Here is an 18639-nt window from a genome sequence, read left to right on the forward strand (position 1 = left end):
TTATGCAGAAATTCGTTTTTTGTCATATATTTTATACTGGAGACAGCTACCTACGGTACTGCGTGTCGTAACATCACGTGTTATGGTAACTCATTATTTGACAAATTATTGCTGACCTTATTACTCATTACAAATAAGCAAAGCATGAGAGCTTCAGATACCTATCTATGAAATCAAGGACAAAATAAAATAGATACAGGAATTTTTGACTTCCAAGTCAATAAGTAAATAAACTAAATACACACATCACCGAGCCTCGATTTGGTTTGGGAAATAGAGTTGAGCCCACATTCTTATAGGTCAGTGACTTATATTATAATGAGGCTGTTTTCGGTTGTACGCAGCCTTATTAGGACTAATCACAGGAAGTGAGGTATTGTGTTAGGTAAATTTAGTGATCAAAGCAAATAGTGCAGACAGACCCAACAATGACGTCATTACTGGGATACCTGTGGCTGCCCAGTCGTAATTCAAGTGGCATCAAGGACTGTGGGCTCAAATGACTTTCCCAGTGAAGTAGATCCACATAAAATGCTTTTCAAGTGGCTAGCTAGCTAAAAAGTGTAATAAAATAACGAATACCTAGAATAAACTGATAGGCAAAGTCCTACAAAGAAAGGACTGCCTGACTTGACGAAGATCTCGAAACAACGCCACGAACTGGTCACCATGACAACTTAAACAATTCATTCCACCTAATCACCTTAATTCAAGAAATAACCATTTCGTTAACGTATAAAATAGCACTGTTGTCACGTTATTATTAAGTTATTGGAACCCAGTTCTCAGCGTGATTCGTGAAGTCAAATATAAAGTGCGCTATGAGATTCTATTTAAAGTGTTTCTTAATAAGTTTTTCTTTAGTTTGCTTCTAATTCCTTTTTGTTAATAAACCTTAGTATAACATTTTGAGGGTGGTAATGAGTAGCAACTAGCTTTGGGTGGACGGGAGTGGGGGTCTGACAGGGTGGACCACACATGTTACATATGTAGGTTATATACTTTAGTATGCTAACTAAGTAACAATAATAGTATTCATTAAGTCATGAGAACTAGTAATCTTCACTAGTGATTGGCTTATATTGGCCCCATATTCATTGATAAAATCTACTCAAGCATTTAAAATATAATACTATGTCGTTAGGATCGCGACAGACAGACAGACAGACAGATATCTGGGGTGAATAATATGACTTATGTGGTGAGCTTCCAGGGCTCACCATTTATATTCTTATAAGGACCTAGATTAAAAATATATTCCCTGTGATCCTTCTTATCCTGACAATACGTATACCTTGACTTCTCGCAGGAGCATTTGATACATATAAATTGTAGGGTATCGCCTATCCGGGAGTGCGCAAATGTACAATACGCAGGAGCCTTTCCCACAGTATGCCTTGAGCACTCTTCAGACTTATCAGCACCTCGCACTGACACCCCATGTCGCATGCGCCCTTTATCATCAATAAACATAGGCTTAAACTGGATTTTACGAGCTGACAAGATATGCTTGCCATCTATTGGTAACCAACCCTTGGGTAATTCAGATTTAGGTTTTGATGTGGCCTCTATATATTCTTGACTAGCCATAAGCTTCTCTAGATAGGACCTAAGACTTGCTGTACCAATATCTTTAAGATTATTTCCCACGACTCCACTGGTGGCATTTTCTACAGAGATCTCGTCACATTTAGAGAAGGTACTGGCTGTGTCTTTGGGACGTATTACTGGGGTGTGCGAAGACATGGACTTGATATAAGGAGGTGGACTAGTGAATGACGCTGGAGGGCTAGATAAAGGGGGAGGAGAGGGGTGGGACATGCTGCTTGAACGAGGTCTGATTTCTTTATTATCTGCTGCTTTAGCTGGAATAAAGTTAAGAGTTTAAAACATTAAGCTTTTTTTTGACAAGAACTAAAAAAATATTTCTGGTCCTAACCCAAGAAACATAAAGCTATCAGAAAAATTCCATTATCATCATAATCAAAAAAAAAAAAAAAAAAAAAAAAAAAAAAAGAAAATGCAGCATTAAAAAGAAATGCCAATAGCAGTAGCAATGCATGTCATCAATGACAGCATGAAAATTATAACAGCAACAGGAGAATGACATAGCAACAATAACAGTGGCAATAACAACAACAGCAGCATTGTCATCATCTTTATCAGCTTACAAATGACAACAGCAAAAAACAGGATCAGATAAAGCAGTAGCAAACAATGACAACAGTAACAGCAATAGCATCTTCATCATCATCGTCATCATCATCATCATCACTATCATCACCACCATAAACAACCACAGCAAAAACAACACCATTTCAAGCATCTATAATCAAGTAATTTGGCAAACATACTGGAATGCCTTTATAAAATATCTGATATATATTTTTAGCAAACGACTGATAACATACTCACCAGAAGCAATTTGCTTTTCCTTAAGAGCAGCTGCATAAGACTGTTGCTTTTCCTCTGCCACCAATGACCTCTCTATCGCCAGATCTTCCCTCTCATCCAGTACATCATTATGTCTATCAAAGCTATTAATTCTATGATTACTAGGCCTGGTATCATTACTCTGCTCCATGCCTATCATATCATTTAAAGAAGGAGACTGGATAGGACTGACCTCTCGGCTTCCTGAGGTGATTATTGGACCTCCCTGATATAACACTCCAAGCCAACCACTTCTTCCAAGGTCTTCATTAGCAGGTTGATAATTATATAAATTATTGGTCCACAATTGAGGCTCAAATACCTGTGGGGGTGGTGCTGGGGTCTGTTGCGGCATGAAGCTTGGCCTTATATCTGCATCACCATTATGGATATGTTGATTTCCAGCCGGGGCTATATGGTTTGTCAATCCTAGGCTGTTCATCTGATCTACTAAAGAGTACTGACCATAGTTATTCCCCTGGGGGTGGTTGTAGCCACTTCCTATTACACCAGGGTGTTGTGAGTAAGCATTTTGCTCTTCATATGTTTGTGTGATGGCATCGACGGTAGGTACAGTTGCTTGTATTGCTTGTTGCACCATGGTCACCTTATACTGTAAACCTATTTTATCACCACCCTGAGTAACTTCAGGGCCATTAATTCTTGAGCACCATTTAATCCATAACTTTATAATAGGAATGCACTGCCCAAGAGGTATATTTATTTCCTAAAAAGTTAACATGAAACATCTCAACTTCTACATTAAGTTGTTGCACTGATAAAAATGGTCACTACGCTTGTGGCAAAGGTCAAAGGAAAGTTTGGAGAGCATTATAACTCTATTGATAGAATACAGTAACTCAAGTTCCAGAATTCACATAAACCAATAAAATGATAAGTAATAAATTTAATTTTTTAAATAAATGCTAAATAGTGTAAAGTATTGCATGCTTTTAGTGTTTATACTCTATCACTAATCATGACCATAAATACAATGGTGAAACAGCTTTAAGATAAAATTCTGGAAACGCTTGGGAGTAAAAATAATTAACTCAATCATCCATTAGGAAAACATCAATAAAAAATATCAATGTACTTACCCTTAAAAGGTTTTTTAGCTCATCTTCTGTCTCCATATATTGTAATGTTCTGTCCTGTGAATAGAAGTTCAATTATTACACCCGCAAACATGTTATTGATACCCTGAAACAACCTCTGGGCTGATCTAAGTCAGGGCACAGCTAACTCATTCACAGATCAAACCCTGAAACAACCTCTTGGCTTATCTAATCAGTTCAGGGCTAATTACTCACAGATTGAACCCTGAAACAACCTCTGGGCTGAACTAAGTCAGCTTGTACCCTTAAATCTGTTTATTCTTATATTTCTAAATTACAATTGTAATTAAGGTACTAATAATTAAAATTGAATGGCATGGTAAAAGTAAGAGAATCTGGGAAAGTAGAGTAATAACTCTTGTATATGACTGTGAAAATAAGCTTAAAGGTTCCTTACCTGTATACAATGTTGAACAATCACTTGTTTTAAGTCAGGTATCCCTAACTCATCCAGCACAGTAAATATCCCTTCATATGCACTCCCCATTCTTGTAATATCTATATAATATCTAGAGGATCAAAACGATGGAATAAAAAGCTTGTTTAAAAAATGTCTGAAATAACAGTTTCTAGTAGTAGCGTATAAAAGTCAAATAGACACCAAAGAAAACAATATGTAGATGATGGCTAGTAAACACTAGCGTGGACTGTGTCGGTGTTTCTAATGAAACAGTTATCATAGATTGATAAGTTTTACACCGTAGTGAAAATAGGAACTGATGTTTCGGATGTTAGTCCTTCATCGGAGTCAATAGAAAGTAAGAGTGAGAGAGATGTTTTGTTTTCCTTTGTTTTATGGCTTGCTTTTTTCTTATTGGTTTGTTTTCTCTCTCCTCTACTATATAAACATCTCTCTCACTCTTACTTTCTATTGACTCCGACGAAGGACTAACGTCCGAAACGTCAGTTCCTATTTTCACTACGGTGTAAGACTTATCAATCTACGATAACTGTACCAAAGAAAACAATGGAAATAAGATCTCCTAACCTGTATTTGTACACTAACTATTTCAGTCTATGGAAATACACTCTAAACTAAAAAAAAGAAAAAAAAACCAACATGCCTCTGAAGCAAGAAATATTTTCATATCATTGAATTTGCGAAGCTGTATTATTCTATGGCTTCATAACAATAATGTTTAAAAAGTCAAAAACACTTTTCTTCCCATTTGTGTTCATTACTGAAATTTCCCAGAATATCATATTTATTCTAAAAGCAACAACAGTTTCATGCTTAAGTCGTAAGAAGAACTAAGCAAACAGTTTACATAAAGAAAAATGTATACTTATCACAATGTAATATTCAAATAAAGTACAAATACTATACAAAGTACACTAAATATTACTAGGTTTTATAGATTTCAGGAAGGTTAAAAAAATTATATTTGAAATTATTGATTAAGGTGTACCATTTTGAAACAAATAATTGAAGAGTTATTAGCTGAAAGAAGAATCTTAAAGCCCGTTATTATAATCTTGTCTTAATGATACCACTGCTACAACAACGTTAATGAATAATTTATGCATATCATTTCTAGTAAGTCGATTATATTTAATGTTTTGAAATATCTTTTGAGATTACTTCCAAGAATTTGATTGTCTGCGCAAATGACAATGCTTTGAGAGTACGTTGTGTAGCTTTAAAGCAAAAGATATCGAATTGGTTATATTTGAAAGTTTTTCTGATAACTTTTAAGCGATTTTTTCTACGTTAGGTTTTGTGTGACTACATTAGCGCCAAAACAAAAACGACTTTGTGAAACCAAAAATTACGATACGTGGAATTAGCGCTAGGTATCGTATCAAAGGACTGTATTATTTTAAATAGACAAAACAAGGTAGTTAAAGTAATGGTGAATTAAAGGTAAACTATAAACACAAGTGGTTTGGTCGTTATACTACGAAAATTCCCAAACAAACTGTCTCGAACGAAAATCTAACTACACTCAAAACTACAATAATATATCAAGCAAAAACAAACATTCACTTAATAAATGCACTCTAACAGTGAATGTAAACCCTATTTGACCTACCTTAATAGTTTTCTAACCATACGCTGTGTTTAAACACGGTTTTTTGATCCAATTTGGAAACCTTTTCATAAATGGTCCGCCATCTTGGAATATGGGCGCTTCGTTTCGACGGCAAGGCTGGTATGGACTGGGTCTAGTCGTTTGGAGTCCCTTTCCAAATCTGTCTGATTTTTATAACAGATTTAAAAGCGAGATCAAAAATCATCCCCAAGATTCTCAATATCAGACTTTAATAAGTAGTTCTTCAAATAACGAAACAAAAATAAACCCGTTATAATTATTTTTACTGAAAGGTTTCGTTTTCAGCTTCCGGTCGTGTGAGGGACTGGACACTAGTATTTTATCAAGATGGCGGCTGTTTAGGAGCCTTTGTCTGAAGAGACATAAATTTGTTATTTTTGACAGGTATTTTAGGTCTGATTGCTATCATCAATGGCCGAAACTTTCTATTCGGTATTGCTTTGTGTATTAGGAGCGGTGGTGTTACGATGGAGCGTCTCTCTTGGGCCTTATTCGGGTAGGTTTGTGACGAGTTCTTCTCAAGCTTTCTTCATTCAAAATTTTCCGAACTATAGATACATGTAGATAGAATAGTAGAAATTTTGGTTAAAATATCCCTTGACTGTGAGCACATGAAAAATTTATTTATTCATCGCAGGGTATACATCTTCGTACTTCCTTTTGGAGATTATAAATATAGCAACATTTAATTCCCCTCCCCTCCCTCCCTCAATTTTTGCCTTACTTTTTTTCATCATACTGACTTCGTTATACTTTACGTAATTTGCCCCACCCCCTAATCCCTCCCTAGGTATGACTTAAAAAATAAATAGGAGCAACCGATATGTTATTAAGAGTTTGTCTGATCCAGAAACAGCTGATATGTTAACATTGTCTTTGTCCTTGTTATTTTTGAGCTTGGAAGTGCCTCAGGATATCTTCTGAATGTTCTTGTTGTTGTTTATAGGCAAGGGAAAGCCTCCAATGTTTGGTGACTATGAAGCACAGCGGCACTGGCAAGAAATAACTTACAATCTACCAATAAATCAATGGTGAGCATCATCTTCGCAACTGCTCAACGTAATCCCCAAAGGTCTGATCCTTTGCTCATCATATTGTTATAAAATTAATTGTCATTTTGAAATGTTTTCAAGGTATTATAACACAAGTGACAATAATCTTCTATACTGGGGTCTTGATTATCCTCCTCTGACTGCATATCATAGCTGGTTATGTGGCTGGCTGGCACACAAGATTGATCCAAGCTGGATACGACTGAATGATTCACATGGTTATGAAAGCCGTGAACACAAACTCTTTATGCGCTACACAGGTATCAATTACATGTACATGTGCACTCTGTTTGGTTTTTCCATTTTACAATCAGGGAATGGCAAACTCACCGATAAAACCATGAAATGACCTCTGGAGTCATCAAAGTCAGGGCATACCTGACTCAAAGATTGAACCCTGAAATAACTCTTGATTTGTCTTCAAGCTTTAGAATTTACATAGAATTTTTCATGTTTTTTTTCAGCTTTAGGTGCAGACATCCTAGTCTATTTTCCAGCTGTACTTTTATTCTGTCTGTTGTGTATTCCTGGAAAATCCAGACCCCACAAGGTACTGTATTTTTAGGATCCATTGTTTTTTATTCTGATGTTTTGGCTTGCCTTCTTGTGCTAATGAAATGCCATCATCATGTAGTGTACTAAACGAAGGTTCAAAAGCTCGTTGGTTTGACTCGTAGTTTAGAATAAATTATAACAGAATTGGTTGTCCATTTTGTAGGTTCTTATTGCTGCTGTTATGCTGTTGTACCCTGGTCTAACATTAATAGACCATGGCCATTTTCAGTATCCTTTACCTGTACGTAAATTTTTAGGTTTTCAACCTTTCATAGGGTAATGCTTGGGTATTTTGGTGAGCTAACTATACACCTGCATGGGAGGACCTTCCTTAAACAGATTAGAAATGTCAGGGTTGCCATTGCCCAATGCTTTATTCAGTGCATCAGTTCTGTGTATAACATATCAGGATATTTGCTCAAATCTTTAATATTTTATCAACATCCTAAAACAGACTGTTGGCTGATGATCAAAGTCAGGGCATGACTAATTCACAAATTAAATTGGAATTTAGAGAGTTAGGTAATTTTGCAGAGGAAGGAAAACCAGAGAAAATCAAGGGAGACCAAAGAAAGACACTCAGAACATACAGTGAATAGATTTTTCAAGGAGTATATTCCTTAACATTTTCAAGATATAATGCTGTTAGTTTAGGCTTCTGTCTGTGGGGTGTTATAGGATTATGTATGGAGTATGACATGTTAGGGTCTGTGGCTTTTATGTTGGCTTTAAGCTACAAACAGATGGAACTCTATCATTCAATGCCATTTTTCTTCTATCTTCTTGGAAAGACATTTACTATTAATTCATGGTAAGTTTATTACAGCCAAAATGGCTCAACCCTACTAGGCTTTATATTATTATATTTTGAAAGTGTTTTAAGAAACTTGCCTAAGTTGGATGATCAACTGATGGCTTGACTGCCAGAGTGAATGGATTAATAACAGTTACTGATACATTGAGCTTATCGTTTTGAATGATAAATGTCCAGATGAAAGTATCAAAATAGTTGAAATCTACATAAATATAAATCTAGCATGCTTGGTGAGGTAGTGTACTAAAAAGAGAAGGCACTGGTAATGCCTGAGGCAATATACTTCACCCTCCCCCCCTAGATGAGCTAATATCTTCTGCATTATTGGTGCTTCAGTTTGTAAGCATAGGGTGCATCCCCTCCTAAAACGAAAATCATGTATGACCAGACTTAAGCTAAAGGCGTTCAAAACAAAAGCAATTTTCGTTTGAGATTCAAAATTTTACCTTAACAACAACAATATTATTATTGGACTTTTCTCTTCCTTTAGGTTTGGTAGACTTTTTTACTTGTCAAAACTTGGTGTTGCAGTCATTGGAACCTTTGTGATCTGGTAAGATTATGTTTTGCTTTTGTCACTGATTCACTGGATGTGTTAATCTCACTTTCTTCATTCATAGCTGGTTTCCTTTCCTATCGAACCCTGAGGACTTATTCCAAGTGGTTCATCGCCTCTTTCCATTTGGACGGGGCCTGTTTGAGGTGGGTAGTAGTGCGTGGTGAGGTTAGCATCACCAGCTTTCCTTAAGTTATGAAATATTTTTGCTTCTTTTTTCTTCAGGACAAAGTAGCGAACGTTTGGTGCGCAGTTTCAGTTGTTATTAAGGTGAAAAACATCCTGACTCAACAACAAATTATAAAACTAAGGTGAGTGGTATGTTTACTTGAAGACGCCATCTCCACAGTGATAATCACGGAACTGCACTGCGCGACATACCTTAGAGCTGGGTGGCATGAGTGGCGTAGTGGCTTACTGCTCGCCTCTCACCACTGTGGTTCTAGCTCGAGCCCCGGCTCAGACTGGATCATATGTTAAGATGAGTTTGTTTGATGTGTTGTTCTCTCCGTTGCTACGAGAGTTTTTCTCCGGGTTCCATCCCTCCGTAAAAATCAACATGTGAGTTGAGTGTTGTATATATTGTAAAAAAAATAATACTGTAGTAAATACTGTAGTATGTAGTGGTAGTGCGTGTGGAGCGAACCTCGCGGAAGAGCCCCGTATGGGGAGTGATGTTTGTCAAATATATGTTATCATGCGACAAAATCGTAGCCATACCGTATATTACCGTAGCTCTAACTGCATGTTATTATTGGAGGAATTAATGTTACGGTATGTCGTACCGTGTACGTGTTGTAAGTCGTTGCGTTTCTCGTTTTCCATTAAAGGTTACGATAAGCATTTAAAGGAAAGGTAGTCATAGCATACCATTTTTAACTGTTTTATAGTTTATGGAGCACTCTTATTTCCGTTCTTCCATCGTCGCTCAACCTGTTTAGACACCCATCGGTGGATCGCTTCGTAATCAGTCTGGTAAGTTCTTGGTAGGCTAACATCAAGGCTGGTTTAGTTCTCTTTAAAAGAAAATGGGAAAAGAAGGTAGTTCAAGTAACAGCGCGCGTTGACTAAAGCTACTTTGAGGATTACGTAGGTTACAAGGACTGGCAATGGCAGGAGACAGTGCCGAAACATGTTTTGCAAATTAAAGCGATTTACATTGATATGGAATAAAACAAATACGATAAACTTGTATGAAGCTACTTTGTTCATAAAACTTCCCCACAACGGAAATTGTTTTCTTGGAATATCAGATGTAGCGCAAAAAAATAAAATAAAATAAAATAAAAACAAAACAAAAAACAAAACGAAAAACAAACAAACAAAGCAAAAAAAAAAAAAAAAAAAAAAAAAAAAACGGCAGCTAAAAAACCAAAACAGAACAGTCATTTTTAACCTATTTTTATCTTAATCAACAGGTTAACTCTTCCTTGGCATTCTTCTTGTTTTCCTATCAAGTTCACGAAAAGTCAATTCTGCTGGCTGCATTGTAAGCATAGGGGATATTTTCTCTCTCTTTTTTATTTGAAAAAATGTTTTTTTCAATTTCAAAAGGTTTTCTTGTCAATGCTGACTATTCTTTGCCAGAAAGTTTACCTAAAGCCTCCTGGAAAGCAAACAAGGGTAATTAATGTATTTTATTAACGTGTCATAAAATACTGATTATTTTTCAGACCTGTTTGTGTGTTGCTGCCATTCAAGCCTTTGCCCTGCACTTGGTTCCTCCTCATCTCCACTTTTAGGTAAACAGTACCGCGACTGCCAAAAAATTCAAATTAATAAACTGCTGCGCTGAAATTTTGACGACGTCCAAGCAATTTGATTGGTTAAGCACTCATCTCACGCGCTGTGGTTCAAAGGATGTTGTAATTGCTGTAACGTGACCGTGCGACGTGCTTTTTCGCTGTCATAAGACTAAAACTGCTGTAGCATTGGATCGAGGGAACGTTTCCAAGATGGGTGTTGGATTTGCATTTGGCCGGTGGACCGTATGATACCAAAAAAATCAGAAGACTTGGATTTGTTTTATTTCTGGTTTAACGTGTGTGTGTCCTCAATAGTCCCCCTCACAGTTCCCTGCGCAATCTTGAAAGGTAGCCGTGCCTTTGCATCGAAGCGAGACGAACGGCGAGCTTGCAATGATAGAGACATGCGAATAATTGTCCCAAGGTGTGTCCTCACTTTCGTCTCGCTTCGATGCAAAAGCACGGCTACCTTTCAAGATGGCGCAGGAAACTGTGAAGGGGACTATTACTATCTGTTCATAAGCCTAACAGAACGTATTAATTATCTTTCAGTATGTGGCCACTTTTAGAGAAAGATGGTTTGGTGTTTTCGTACGTTCCAGCCATGTTGTTATTCTACCTTGCTGCGTACCATGTTTTGAACCTTGGTAAATCACGCAGCAGAACGAAAGGAATGGTAAGATCACGTTCATCTGGTACTATTCACGACCACTCTAAGCTACTAACGACCACCCTTTACTACTCGTGGTCACCCTATACCACTCACGTTTGCCCAATACTACTGACGTTCATCCTACACTGTACTCATGGTCACCCAACGCTACTGACTTACTACTCTCGTTCACCCTATTTTACTCACGATCACGTGGTCGTTGGCCTCTAAATGGTTTACATATACACTTTTTATGCCATCAAATTTCTTTACAAAATTCCATTTTCATTTGTTTTTTTCCATAGTTTTACCTGTCAGTCCTTGGAGCTTTGGGGTTACATCTTGCTGCAGCAACTGTCAAGCCTCCTGCACGTTATCCAGATCTTTATCCTGTACTTATATCTGTCTACTCTTGTGCCCATTTCATCTTGTTTTTTATGTACTTCAACTACTTGCAATTCTCACTGCCGTATTTTCCAAACATGCTGATGAAAAGCAAACAAGCTTGATTTTATTCCTCTTTATCTAGTGTATCTGCATAATTCTGTTTTTGATTTTGATTTTTGTAAGAGACAATGTCAGAAACAGCACATTCTCAAATTCAGATTTTCTTAGATATTGGAGAGGAATCCATTTAGTTTGCATTAAATTAGGAAGTATAATATATTTAAAAGAATTGTTTTCCTGCTGCTGTAAGAATTGAATAAAAACACTAACAATATTCCATGTTAATAAAAGTTATTTGTAAGTTGGGAAATGCAATAACAGTTTCCGGAGGGCCTACAACCATCCATGAGGCACACCCTAGTCCCTCACAAAACATAAATATACAGATATTGAATAATCACAATGCATTTCTGATGTCATGTACGACAATGACTTAGAGACTCCTTGCACTTCAGTTCCCATAAGCTTTATTTCAAGTGAACATTACAAAAATTGCAATACCCAAAGTTATAAAATGAAATGAATTCATATAAATTATTTCATTATTCAACGTGACGTGTCTAGGAAAAAAAGCCTTTTTTTATCACCCGAACACATAGATAGATAAGTGATCCACATTTGAACATTTTCCAATTTCATTATCAGTCACTGTGAAAAGCATAGTCAATTGATAATTATGTGCATAAATTACAATATTGTATTTATTTGTAATGTATAATTATCGGTTGATTACTTACTGAAACTTTCTATATTCTGCTAACTTAGGCATTTCAATTCTTGTTGTGAAATTGCTTTTTTCACTGCCACCAGTCAAGAACTTAAAGGTACTGACTAATTAATTTTGATTGAGGGCAGCAAAAAAACAAATTTCAGCATGCAGCTTGCAACTACCAAGTTCGCGGAATATGGAAAACTGAAGTAAGCTTTCACTTTGACTTAATTTTTGATACCGATAATGACACATGATTTCAAAACACTGAACACTATCATTGCTTATTTTTCTATTCCAATGTTTTCTTCAATCATTACACAAAGTTTATGACTAATCATGATCTTATGACTCTACTTTCTCCTAACTTGATAGTATTGCATTACCATTGCTTACCCCTAAGGTTACCCACTGGTTATTTTTTCTAAACCTTTCCAAATTTGGTTATTCAAATTGGTCGCCATATTTCGATTCAGTTTATTGTGTTAACATAAACTTCATTTCTTTAAAAATGATGCTTTTAGCTTTACTTTAACATCCATCCTGACTCTTATAGAATAATTTTTATAAAATCTTTAAATATTTCATATTAAATCTAGAGCAAAATTTTGCATCCATTTATACAATAATTTATACTTTACTTTTTCTAATAGCTTTAAAATAAGCTGCTTTCAAAGATAGCTAAATCAAGCTTGCATTACCCTGTACACCTGGGGGATGTGAATATTAAAGTAGGAAGAATCAACTTTTAATTTGTCAAGCTTTGATCTAGCTTGTAAAATGCATCAAAACACGGTAGCAAATCCAGGGGTGGTTACATAGGTTCTGTGGTCCCCCCTTCCCCTTTGTTATGTTCTTCATGAAGCCAAATTTTTCTGCATGGTAGCAGTGGCGGATCCAGGATTTTTCAAAGGGGGGTTCCGTTTCTTAAACTGTGTATAATTCTCTTTTGTTTAGTCGATGTTTGAAAAAAAAATTGGCTCTAATCACCTAATTTACTATCTAGTAACGGAACTTAAAGGTAAATTAAACATTATAACAGCAAATATTTATCATTTCATGTTCAACATTATCCTTGTGGATGTCTTTTAAGCAAAATTTATATAAGACATTTCTATTACCTAAAAGATCAAACCTTCAAGGGGGGTTCCATGGAACCCTTCGAACCCCCCCTGGATCTGCCACTGGATAGTAATTTTGGAATTTTCCCATTTAATCTGCCAATTAAATGACAGACCTCAGGGTTGCTACTGACTGCAAATGTTTAAAATTCATGTGAAATATTTAAAATTCATGTGAAATTTCAAAACATAGCAGCTATATGTTCATAGGTTTTTCACATCTTTGAATTCATCATGTAGTGGAATATGCTTGGATGAACAAGAATATCAAAGAGGAGGATTTATCAAAAGACTATGATTACCTTTTTTAAACTGAAATTCTTGTGTACAGGTATGTTCTGTAATGTCATTTCCTTTGATGAGTGCAAAAACTGGAACTTGAAGAAAAGATCTATAATATGAACCAATAAAATTATATTCTTGAATGTACATTTGATGCAGTCAAATTCACATTCACCTAATATCAGTAAATATTACAATGAATGCAGTTAAATAATTGATTTATATTGATAACTTTTCTCTATCTTTTAATTAATTGGCATTCCTGTGAAGCTAAATATTAATATATATGGCCAAGTAGGCTAAATGGACTCTCGTCAAGCACTCCAATGGAAAGCCTGGTAAAATAGTTAAATATCAGGAAGCATTTTGTACGTTGATTAATTTATACACAACAACGTGACCATCATTGATCTGATATTCTAGATAAAGTTGTAATCAGCTTCTAAAGAATTCACATCCAACTTAAGTTTCAGAGGTGTTTTAGTGGAGAATATAGAAGATATCTCAACAAGTGTGCTGGAAGTGGAAGTTTTGGTATTTTGTTTGCAGGAATGAATTTTATGATGACAAGTCTACACATGTGTTGAAGACTTATGAGAGGCGGAAGCTGCCAAATTCTGATACGGCCATCATTGTAGCCAGCAGCAAGTTGCTGACATGTCCGTGTGAATGCTAAACATGATACTTCAGTATTTTGATACCATGTGCGAAGGCCATCAGGCTGTAAATGAGCGTTAAGTGTGAATAGGAGATCAAGGCTTTCAGAGTTGAGTGCTAAAATCTTAGAATCTGATGTACCAACTGCTAGAATGTTGCCATCAGGGGAGAATGCGGCAGAGCAAATCTTCTGCCATGGGGTCTGTAATATATTAATGCTTTGAATTCTTGTAAGCCCTTGATCATTAGAATTGAGAGACCATGTTTGTATAGTACCATCCTCAATACATGAAGCAATGTACTTATGGCCATATCGAGGGTCAAATAGATACCAACATTGCATTGATAAGGTTATTGAACGCCTAGAGGATTGGTGAAAAGGATCGCAAAGACAAGAGGTACTAGCTTCTGTGTCCAAATCAAGACTCCCTTGAATATGTAAATCTTGTATGTCAAATAAAATCAGCTGTCCACTGGACGTAGAAACAGATAGAAATAATCCATCTGGAGAGAACATACATGACTTTACAAAACCGCGTATTTTGGACGATAAAGTTGGACTCATCTTTTTTGTTATTTTTTTAGAATTCACATCGATCATACAGACATGATTCGTCTCTCCTGTTAGTCGCGAAACAACGACTATTGATCTGCCTTCAGGAGAAAAAGTACAGCAGAGAAGTGTCCCTCTAGTGCGCCATATTTTCCTCATCTGAATAACTTCTGCACTGGTTGTTTTCCACGACCTCATACGAACTAAAGCCAAAGAATCCTCGCTGAATACACATACTACTAACTGACCGTCTGGGGAGAAATCACACGAGCGACAAGAACGGGGAAAATCAGCTAAAAAGCCCGTGTTTATCTGTCGCCTGTTCAAATCCCATAATCTTATGGATGAGAAATCTCGAGTGTGTCTTAAAAAAGTCGTTTGTTCGACCTTTGACGCTGAGAGTAAAACCCCATCGTCGTCACTGGGAAAACAACAGGCATAGATATCTTTATCTTCGTGTTTGAGCTGAATTACGACGTCGTAGACTTGATTATGACGGTTTAAAACGGTCAATGGACGGTGAGTACGAAGAGAAAGACGAGGAAAAGAAGAACGGCTCCAGTGTGAACATTCATCACTGTCTTCTCTCAGACTGGACGATTTACAACCCATGTACTAAGAATCCACTGCCTTGCCACAGATACTTTGAAATAGCCGTAGACTTTAAATTACATCTAAATTTACGGCGATGAATAAATGAGAAATTGGTAATCGGGAGAAAATTTCTTTTTGTTTTGAACGTGTTTTTTCTAGAGGCGCCAGGCTTTACACAGGGATCCCAGACAAATAAAATGACGCACAGAGTTTTAACACTAGTGACGTATTTCCGGGTACAGTTGCTCAGTAAAAAATGATAAAAAAGAAATGAATGAATGAATGAATGAATAAATAAATAAATAAATAAACAAATGAATGAATGAATAAATAAATAAAAAAATAGATAAGTAAATAAATTAATGACTTAATAAATAAAGCCTCAAATTAAATCAAGGCTCGAAGCCAAACAAGTAATTCAAAACTTATCCTCAACTTCTCTATTCTTGAGGCAGGAGAGATTACACGACTCTAAATTCACCTACTAGTATTTCTGTTAACAATATTTTTATCCTCTTGAGCATGAAGTTTTTCCTGGACCACCCCCCCCTGTTTTCCACTCTCCTTATTGTAACTTGGGGGGGGGGGGGGGGGGGTTGGACAAAAACCAAAAAAATTCGAGCACAGCTTTAAAGAAAGAAAGAAAAATCGTGATAGCGCTATCCAGCGGATAAATCCTTATCCAGTGGATAAATCGATGCTGTTATCCAATATATTTATTCACTGGATAAGATTTATCCGTTGGATAGCGCTATCCAGGCTTCGTACAACCGGGCCCAGGTGAGAATGAACGACCGTGGTTCACTTACAGATGTTTGTTCAAACCGTTCACTATTGTGAACATAAAGAGAGATATTAATAAACAAGAAAAACAGTGCGGCCCTCCTGGGTTGAGATTCATGATGGGCTCCCTTGGATACGAACCAGGTGATATTCAAGAGAATGAATAACCATCGTTTGCTTACAGAAAAGTACAGATAGTGTTTGTTCAAACCCTTCACTATTGTCAATTTGCGACTACCTTTATCAAGAAATTTTTCTAATCAAGAGGTAGGTAGGTTAATTGAAGAAACACTTCTACTAAGTTGTGTTAAGGGAATCGAGAGTTTTCACTATTTGCCAAGACCTTATGTTTTTCGTTCAGTTCAAAATGACTTCGTGAATGTTAAAACTCTTACAGCAAACTAATATGTAATTATCCTTCCCTTATCCTACTGAACTAAGATTTTGCCAATTTTTTTTCTTTTTTCGGCAATGAATCTGAAGCCATATAATGGAGCTCAAACACTTTGTTTGAAAGTATTAAAGTATTCGCGTTTTTGAACCAGTTTGAACCAGTATTCTTGATTCTAGAAAATTGTATTTAGAAATCGTATTTAGTTTCCTTGACAACGTTTATTTTCTTTTCAGCTACGTTGTATTTTCTGGTGACAGTTATTCAGAAGTCATCTCACCGAAGTGTTTTGTACGAGAAACTTTTCAAGTAAGTGTCATTTTGATATCTTTTTCGATTTTTCCAAAATTTGGATAGGAAGAGCTGTACTGAGAAATTCCACTAAATTCTAGATAAAGCTCTGGTCTATTGATGTAGGAAGATTGAAGGAAAGACTTGCAGCCGTTTTGAAGAAAACGGCGAAAATGTGGTTTTTAGCAAAACTCTCATATTTGAGGCTCACAACGATAATTAGTATCATAAATTGACGCACTAGATTTTGCGAAGCGAGCGAGAATAAAATTGTCCAAAATTCGCTCTGAATTAGTTTGGTTCCATCTTAAACTACTCGATGTAATTCATTTATTGTATATCTCAAGGTAATAAAAATGCTGTTGTCGTTATTGTACTCTTACAAGCTACTAAAAAGTTAAGCAACGGTTTTCTTATTTTAGCGTTTTTGCGCATTATGTCCAAGGATTGCATACATAGTTTATAACATTAATTATTCATTTGTTATCGGGGTATTAAATCATCAATGTTTAATCTAAGTTTTGTATAGATAAGATATTCTAGAAACCTGTCTATATGTAAACTCAAACAGTTTTGTTAAATTGTTGTATGCTTAATTCCAAGGTAAGCGTAGCCTGTCCGAAAATTTCAGCCTGCTTTTTGACTTGATCAACTAAAATATCGTAGTAAATACTCTAAATAGACCCTTTAATATGACGGTGAAGGAGCTCAATTTGGAGTACAAAACTAGAGAATTTCAACTATCTCAGTCCTGAGAATGGAAACCTAATGCTTTCCCCTCCGAATTGAGTTGCATACTTTACTGCTGCAAGGGGTCTACGAGCTGCTGACCTTGTTTTCCTTTCAGTTTCAGAATGACTCAGTTTTGGGTTCTTTTATTCTTCTGTGGGTTCCATTTCTTTCCTGTTGACGCTAAGATGTGTTCAAACGTCCGTTTTTCTCGTCAACTGGGTAAGAGGATGCGATGCTCCATTTACAAAACATTGTCAGCTGTCAACGTGCTTGACTGTCATACATCATGCGTATCAGAATTGAGCTGTTTCTCCATCAACTTTTACCTAAATGAGAATGAAACAAGCGTCTGTGAGCTGATTAAATGAACGACCAGTTCTTTGGGAAATCCAGATTGTCTTGTCTGGAAACAAGGAAGTGAATACAACGAGTTATCGGTGAGTAAATACAGAGAGATTATGAAGTGGTTTCGTCTGAGTGACATTTTGTTGTTGTTGTTGCATTTCAGAATACAGGTTCTTGTTCAGCTGCGTCGTGCGAAGCAGGAAAAACCAGAAAAGGTAAAAAAGTCAAATGTTAGAATTTGCAGGGCAAGTGAAGGGAGTGTGTTTACATCTCCCTTATTGGCCATGATTATTTTCCCAAATATATTTTGAAAATATCGTGTGTAGGATCATTTTTACTGTGTGGTTTTTAAGGTGATGGAGGTGATTCCCACACATTCCTACATTGAATGAAACATAATTTAACAAATGTGGACTAAGAGTTGTTTTTATTTTGCTTACATCATTAGCGTTGCCTGGCAACTGGTACCAGTTGGGTTCATCTGCGTTCAAGCTTTTTGAGTTAAAGAAAAACTATACAGAAGCCAGTGCAGTATGTTCAGCTAACGGAGGAAGTCTGGCCACCATCAACAGCGACGATGAAAACAAATTTGTTGCCGAGTTGTACCTCAGGGAGCAGGAGTCTAAAAGAGGTGAGGGGTCATTCTCCAACTCTGTTTTCCCGCCAAAACATAAAGGGAGGAAGAAAAAAGAGTCAGAAACACGTTAAAAAAAGAATACGAATCTCAATTTGTTGTTTTTTTTTTTTCGCGAGTA

General features: G+C 36.3%; 4 protein-coding genes and 1 long non-coding RNA gene across 8 annotated transcripts in view; 2 read left to right on the forward strand and 3 right to left on the reverse strand.

Annotated features, from left to right (window-relative positions):
* LOC116290926 (uncharacterized) lies at positions 1 to 5938 on the reverse strand. The gene is made up of 5 exons (XM_031698049.2): positions 5585 to 5938; positions 3949 to 4060; positions 3534 to 3587; positions 2416 to 3160; positions 1 to 1865 (listed from the first exon to the last, which is right to left on the reverse strand). Exons 1-5 carry the CDS (start codon positions 5602 to 5604, stop codon positions 1195 to 1197), a joined length of 1602 nt encoding a protein of 533 aa, XP_031553909.2. The 5' UTR covers positions 5605 to 5938; the 3' UTR covers positions 1 to 1194.
* Positions 5910 to 11700, forward strand: LOC116290927 (dolichyl pyrophosphate Man9GlcNAc2 alpha-1,3-glucosyltransferase). Its single transcript, XM_031698051.2, has 14 exons — positions 5910 to 6101; positions 6552 to 6636; positions 6739 to 6917; positions 7122 to 7207; positions 7376 to 7440; positions 7847 to 8023; positions 8517 to 8579; positions 8647 to 8728; positions 8808 to 8893; positions 9473 to 9557; positions 10001 to 10071; positions 10256 to 10324; positions 10880 to 11003; positions 11285 to 11700. The coding sequence occupies exons 1-14, from the start codon at positions 6017 to 6019 to the stop codon at positions 11486 to 11488; spliced, it is 1461 nt and encodes a 486-aa protein (XP_031553911.1). The 5' UTR covers positions 5910 to 6016; the 3' UTR covers positions 11489 to 11700.
* The window catches only part of LOC116290930 (uncharacterized), a 25204-nt gene continuing 16042 nt past the window's right edge, over positions 9478 to 18639 (reverse strand). Inside the window, exons 5-8 of one of the 4 annotated variants that reach the window (XR_016119826.1) lie at positions 13559 to 13647; positions 11291 to 11464; positions 10258 to 10340; positions 9478 to 9598 (exon numbers count right to left, since the gene is read on the reverse strand). This is a non-coding gene — a long non-coding RNA (uncharacterized LOC116290930). Of the gene's footprint in view, positions 9599 to 10257; positions 10341 to 11290; positions 11465 to 13558; positions 13648 to 17748; positions 17866 to 18324; positions 18537 to 18639 lie in introns of those variants that run through there. The other 3 variants (XR_016119827.1, XR_016119828.1, XR_004196519.2) reach the window with 3 other exon arrangements.
* LOC116290928 (apoptotic protease-activating factor 1) lies at positions 13753 to 15516 on the reverse strand. Its single transcript, XM_031698052.2, has one exon. It carries the CDS (start codon positions 15358 to 15360, stop codon positions 14008 to 14010), a length of 1353 nt encoding a protein of 450 aa, XP_031553912.2. The 5' UTR covers positions 15361 to 15516; the 3' UTR covers positions 13753 to 14007.
* The window catches only part of LOC116290929 (uncharacterized), a 2307-nt gene continuing 2086 nt past the window's right edge, over positions 18419 to 18639 (forward strand). The window contains exon 1 of the mRNA XM_031698053.2: positions 18419 to 18515. The gene's annotated coding sequence lies outside the window, so the exon portion shown is untranslated. The remainder of the gene's footprint in view (positions 18516 to 18639) is intronic.

Source organism: Actinia tenebrosa, unplaced genomic scaffold, assembly GCF_029948245.1.
Source record: "Actinia tenebrosa isolate PJP-AT-01 unplaced genomic scaffold, QUT_ActTen_1.0 PGA_scaffold15__27_contigs__length_11533743, whole genome shotgun sequence".
NCBI lineage: Eukaryota > Metazoa > Cnidaria > Anthozoa > Actiniaria > Actiniidae > Actinia > Actinia tenebrosa.

Coding starts and splice junctions, on each gene's coding strand:
- LOC116290926 (XM_031698049.2), bottom strand. CDS start 5,604: ATGGTTAGAAAACTATTAAG. Junction 4,061..5,584: donor ATGGTTAGAAAACTATTAAG/GTAGGTCAAATA, acceptor TTGATCCTCTAG/ATATTATATAGATATTACAA. Junction 1,866..2,415: donor GGAAAAGCAAATTGCTTCTG/GTGAGTATGTTA, acceptor ACTTTATTCCAG/CTAAAGCAGCAGATAATAAA.
- LOC116290927 (XM_031698051.2), top strand. CDS start 6,017: ATGGCCGAAACTTTCTATTCGGTATTGCTTTGTGTATTAGGAGCGGTG. Junction 8,729..8,807: donor TTGGACGGGGCCTGTTTGAG/GTGGGTAGTAGT, acceptor TTTTTTCTTCAG/GACAAAGTAGCGAACGTTTG. Junction 10,072..10,255: donor TCAATTCTGCTGGCTGCATT/GTAAGCATAGGG, acceptor ATTATTTTTCAG/ACCTGTTTGTGTGTTGCTGC.
- LOC116290928 (XM_031698052.2), bottom strand. CDS start 15,360: ATGGGTTGTAAATCGTCCAGTCTGAGAGAAGACAGTGATGAATGTTCA.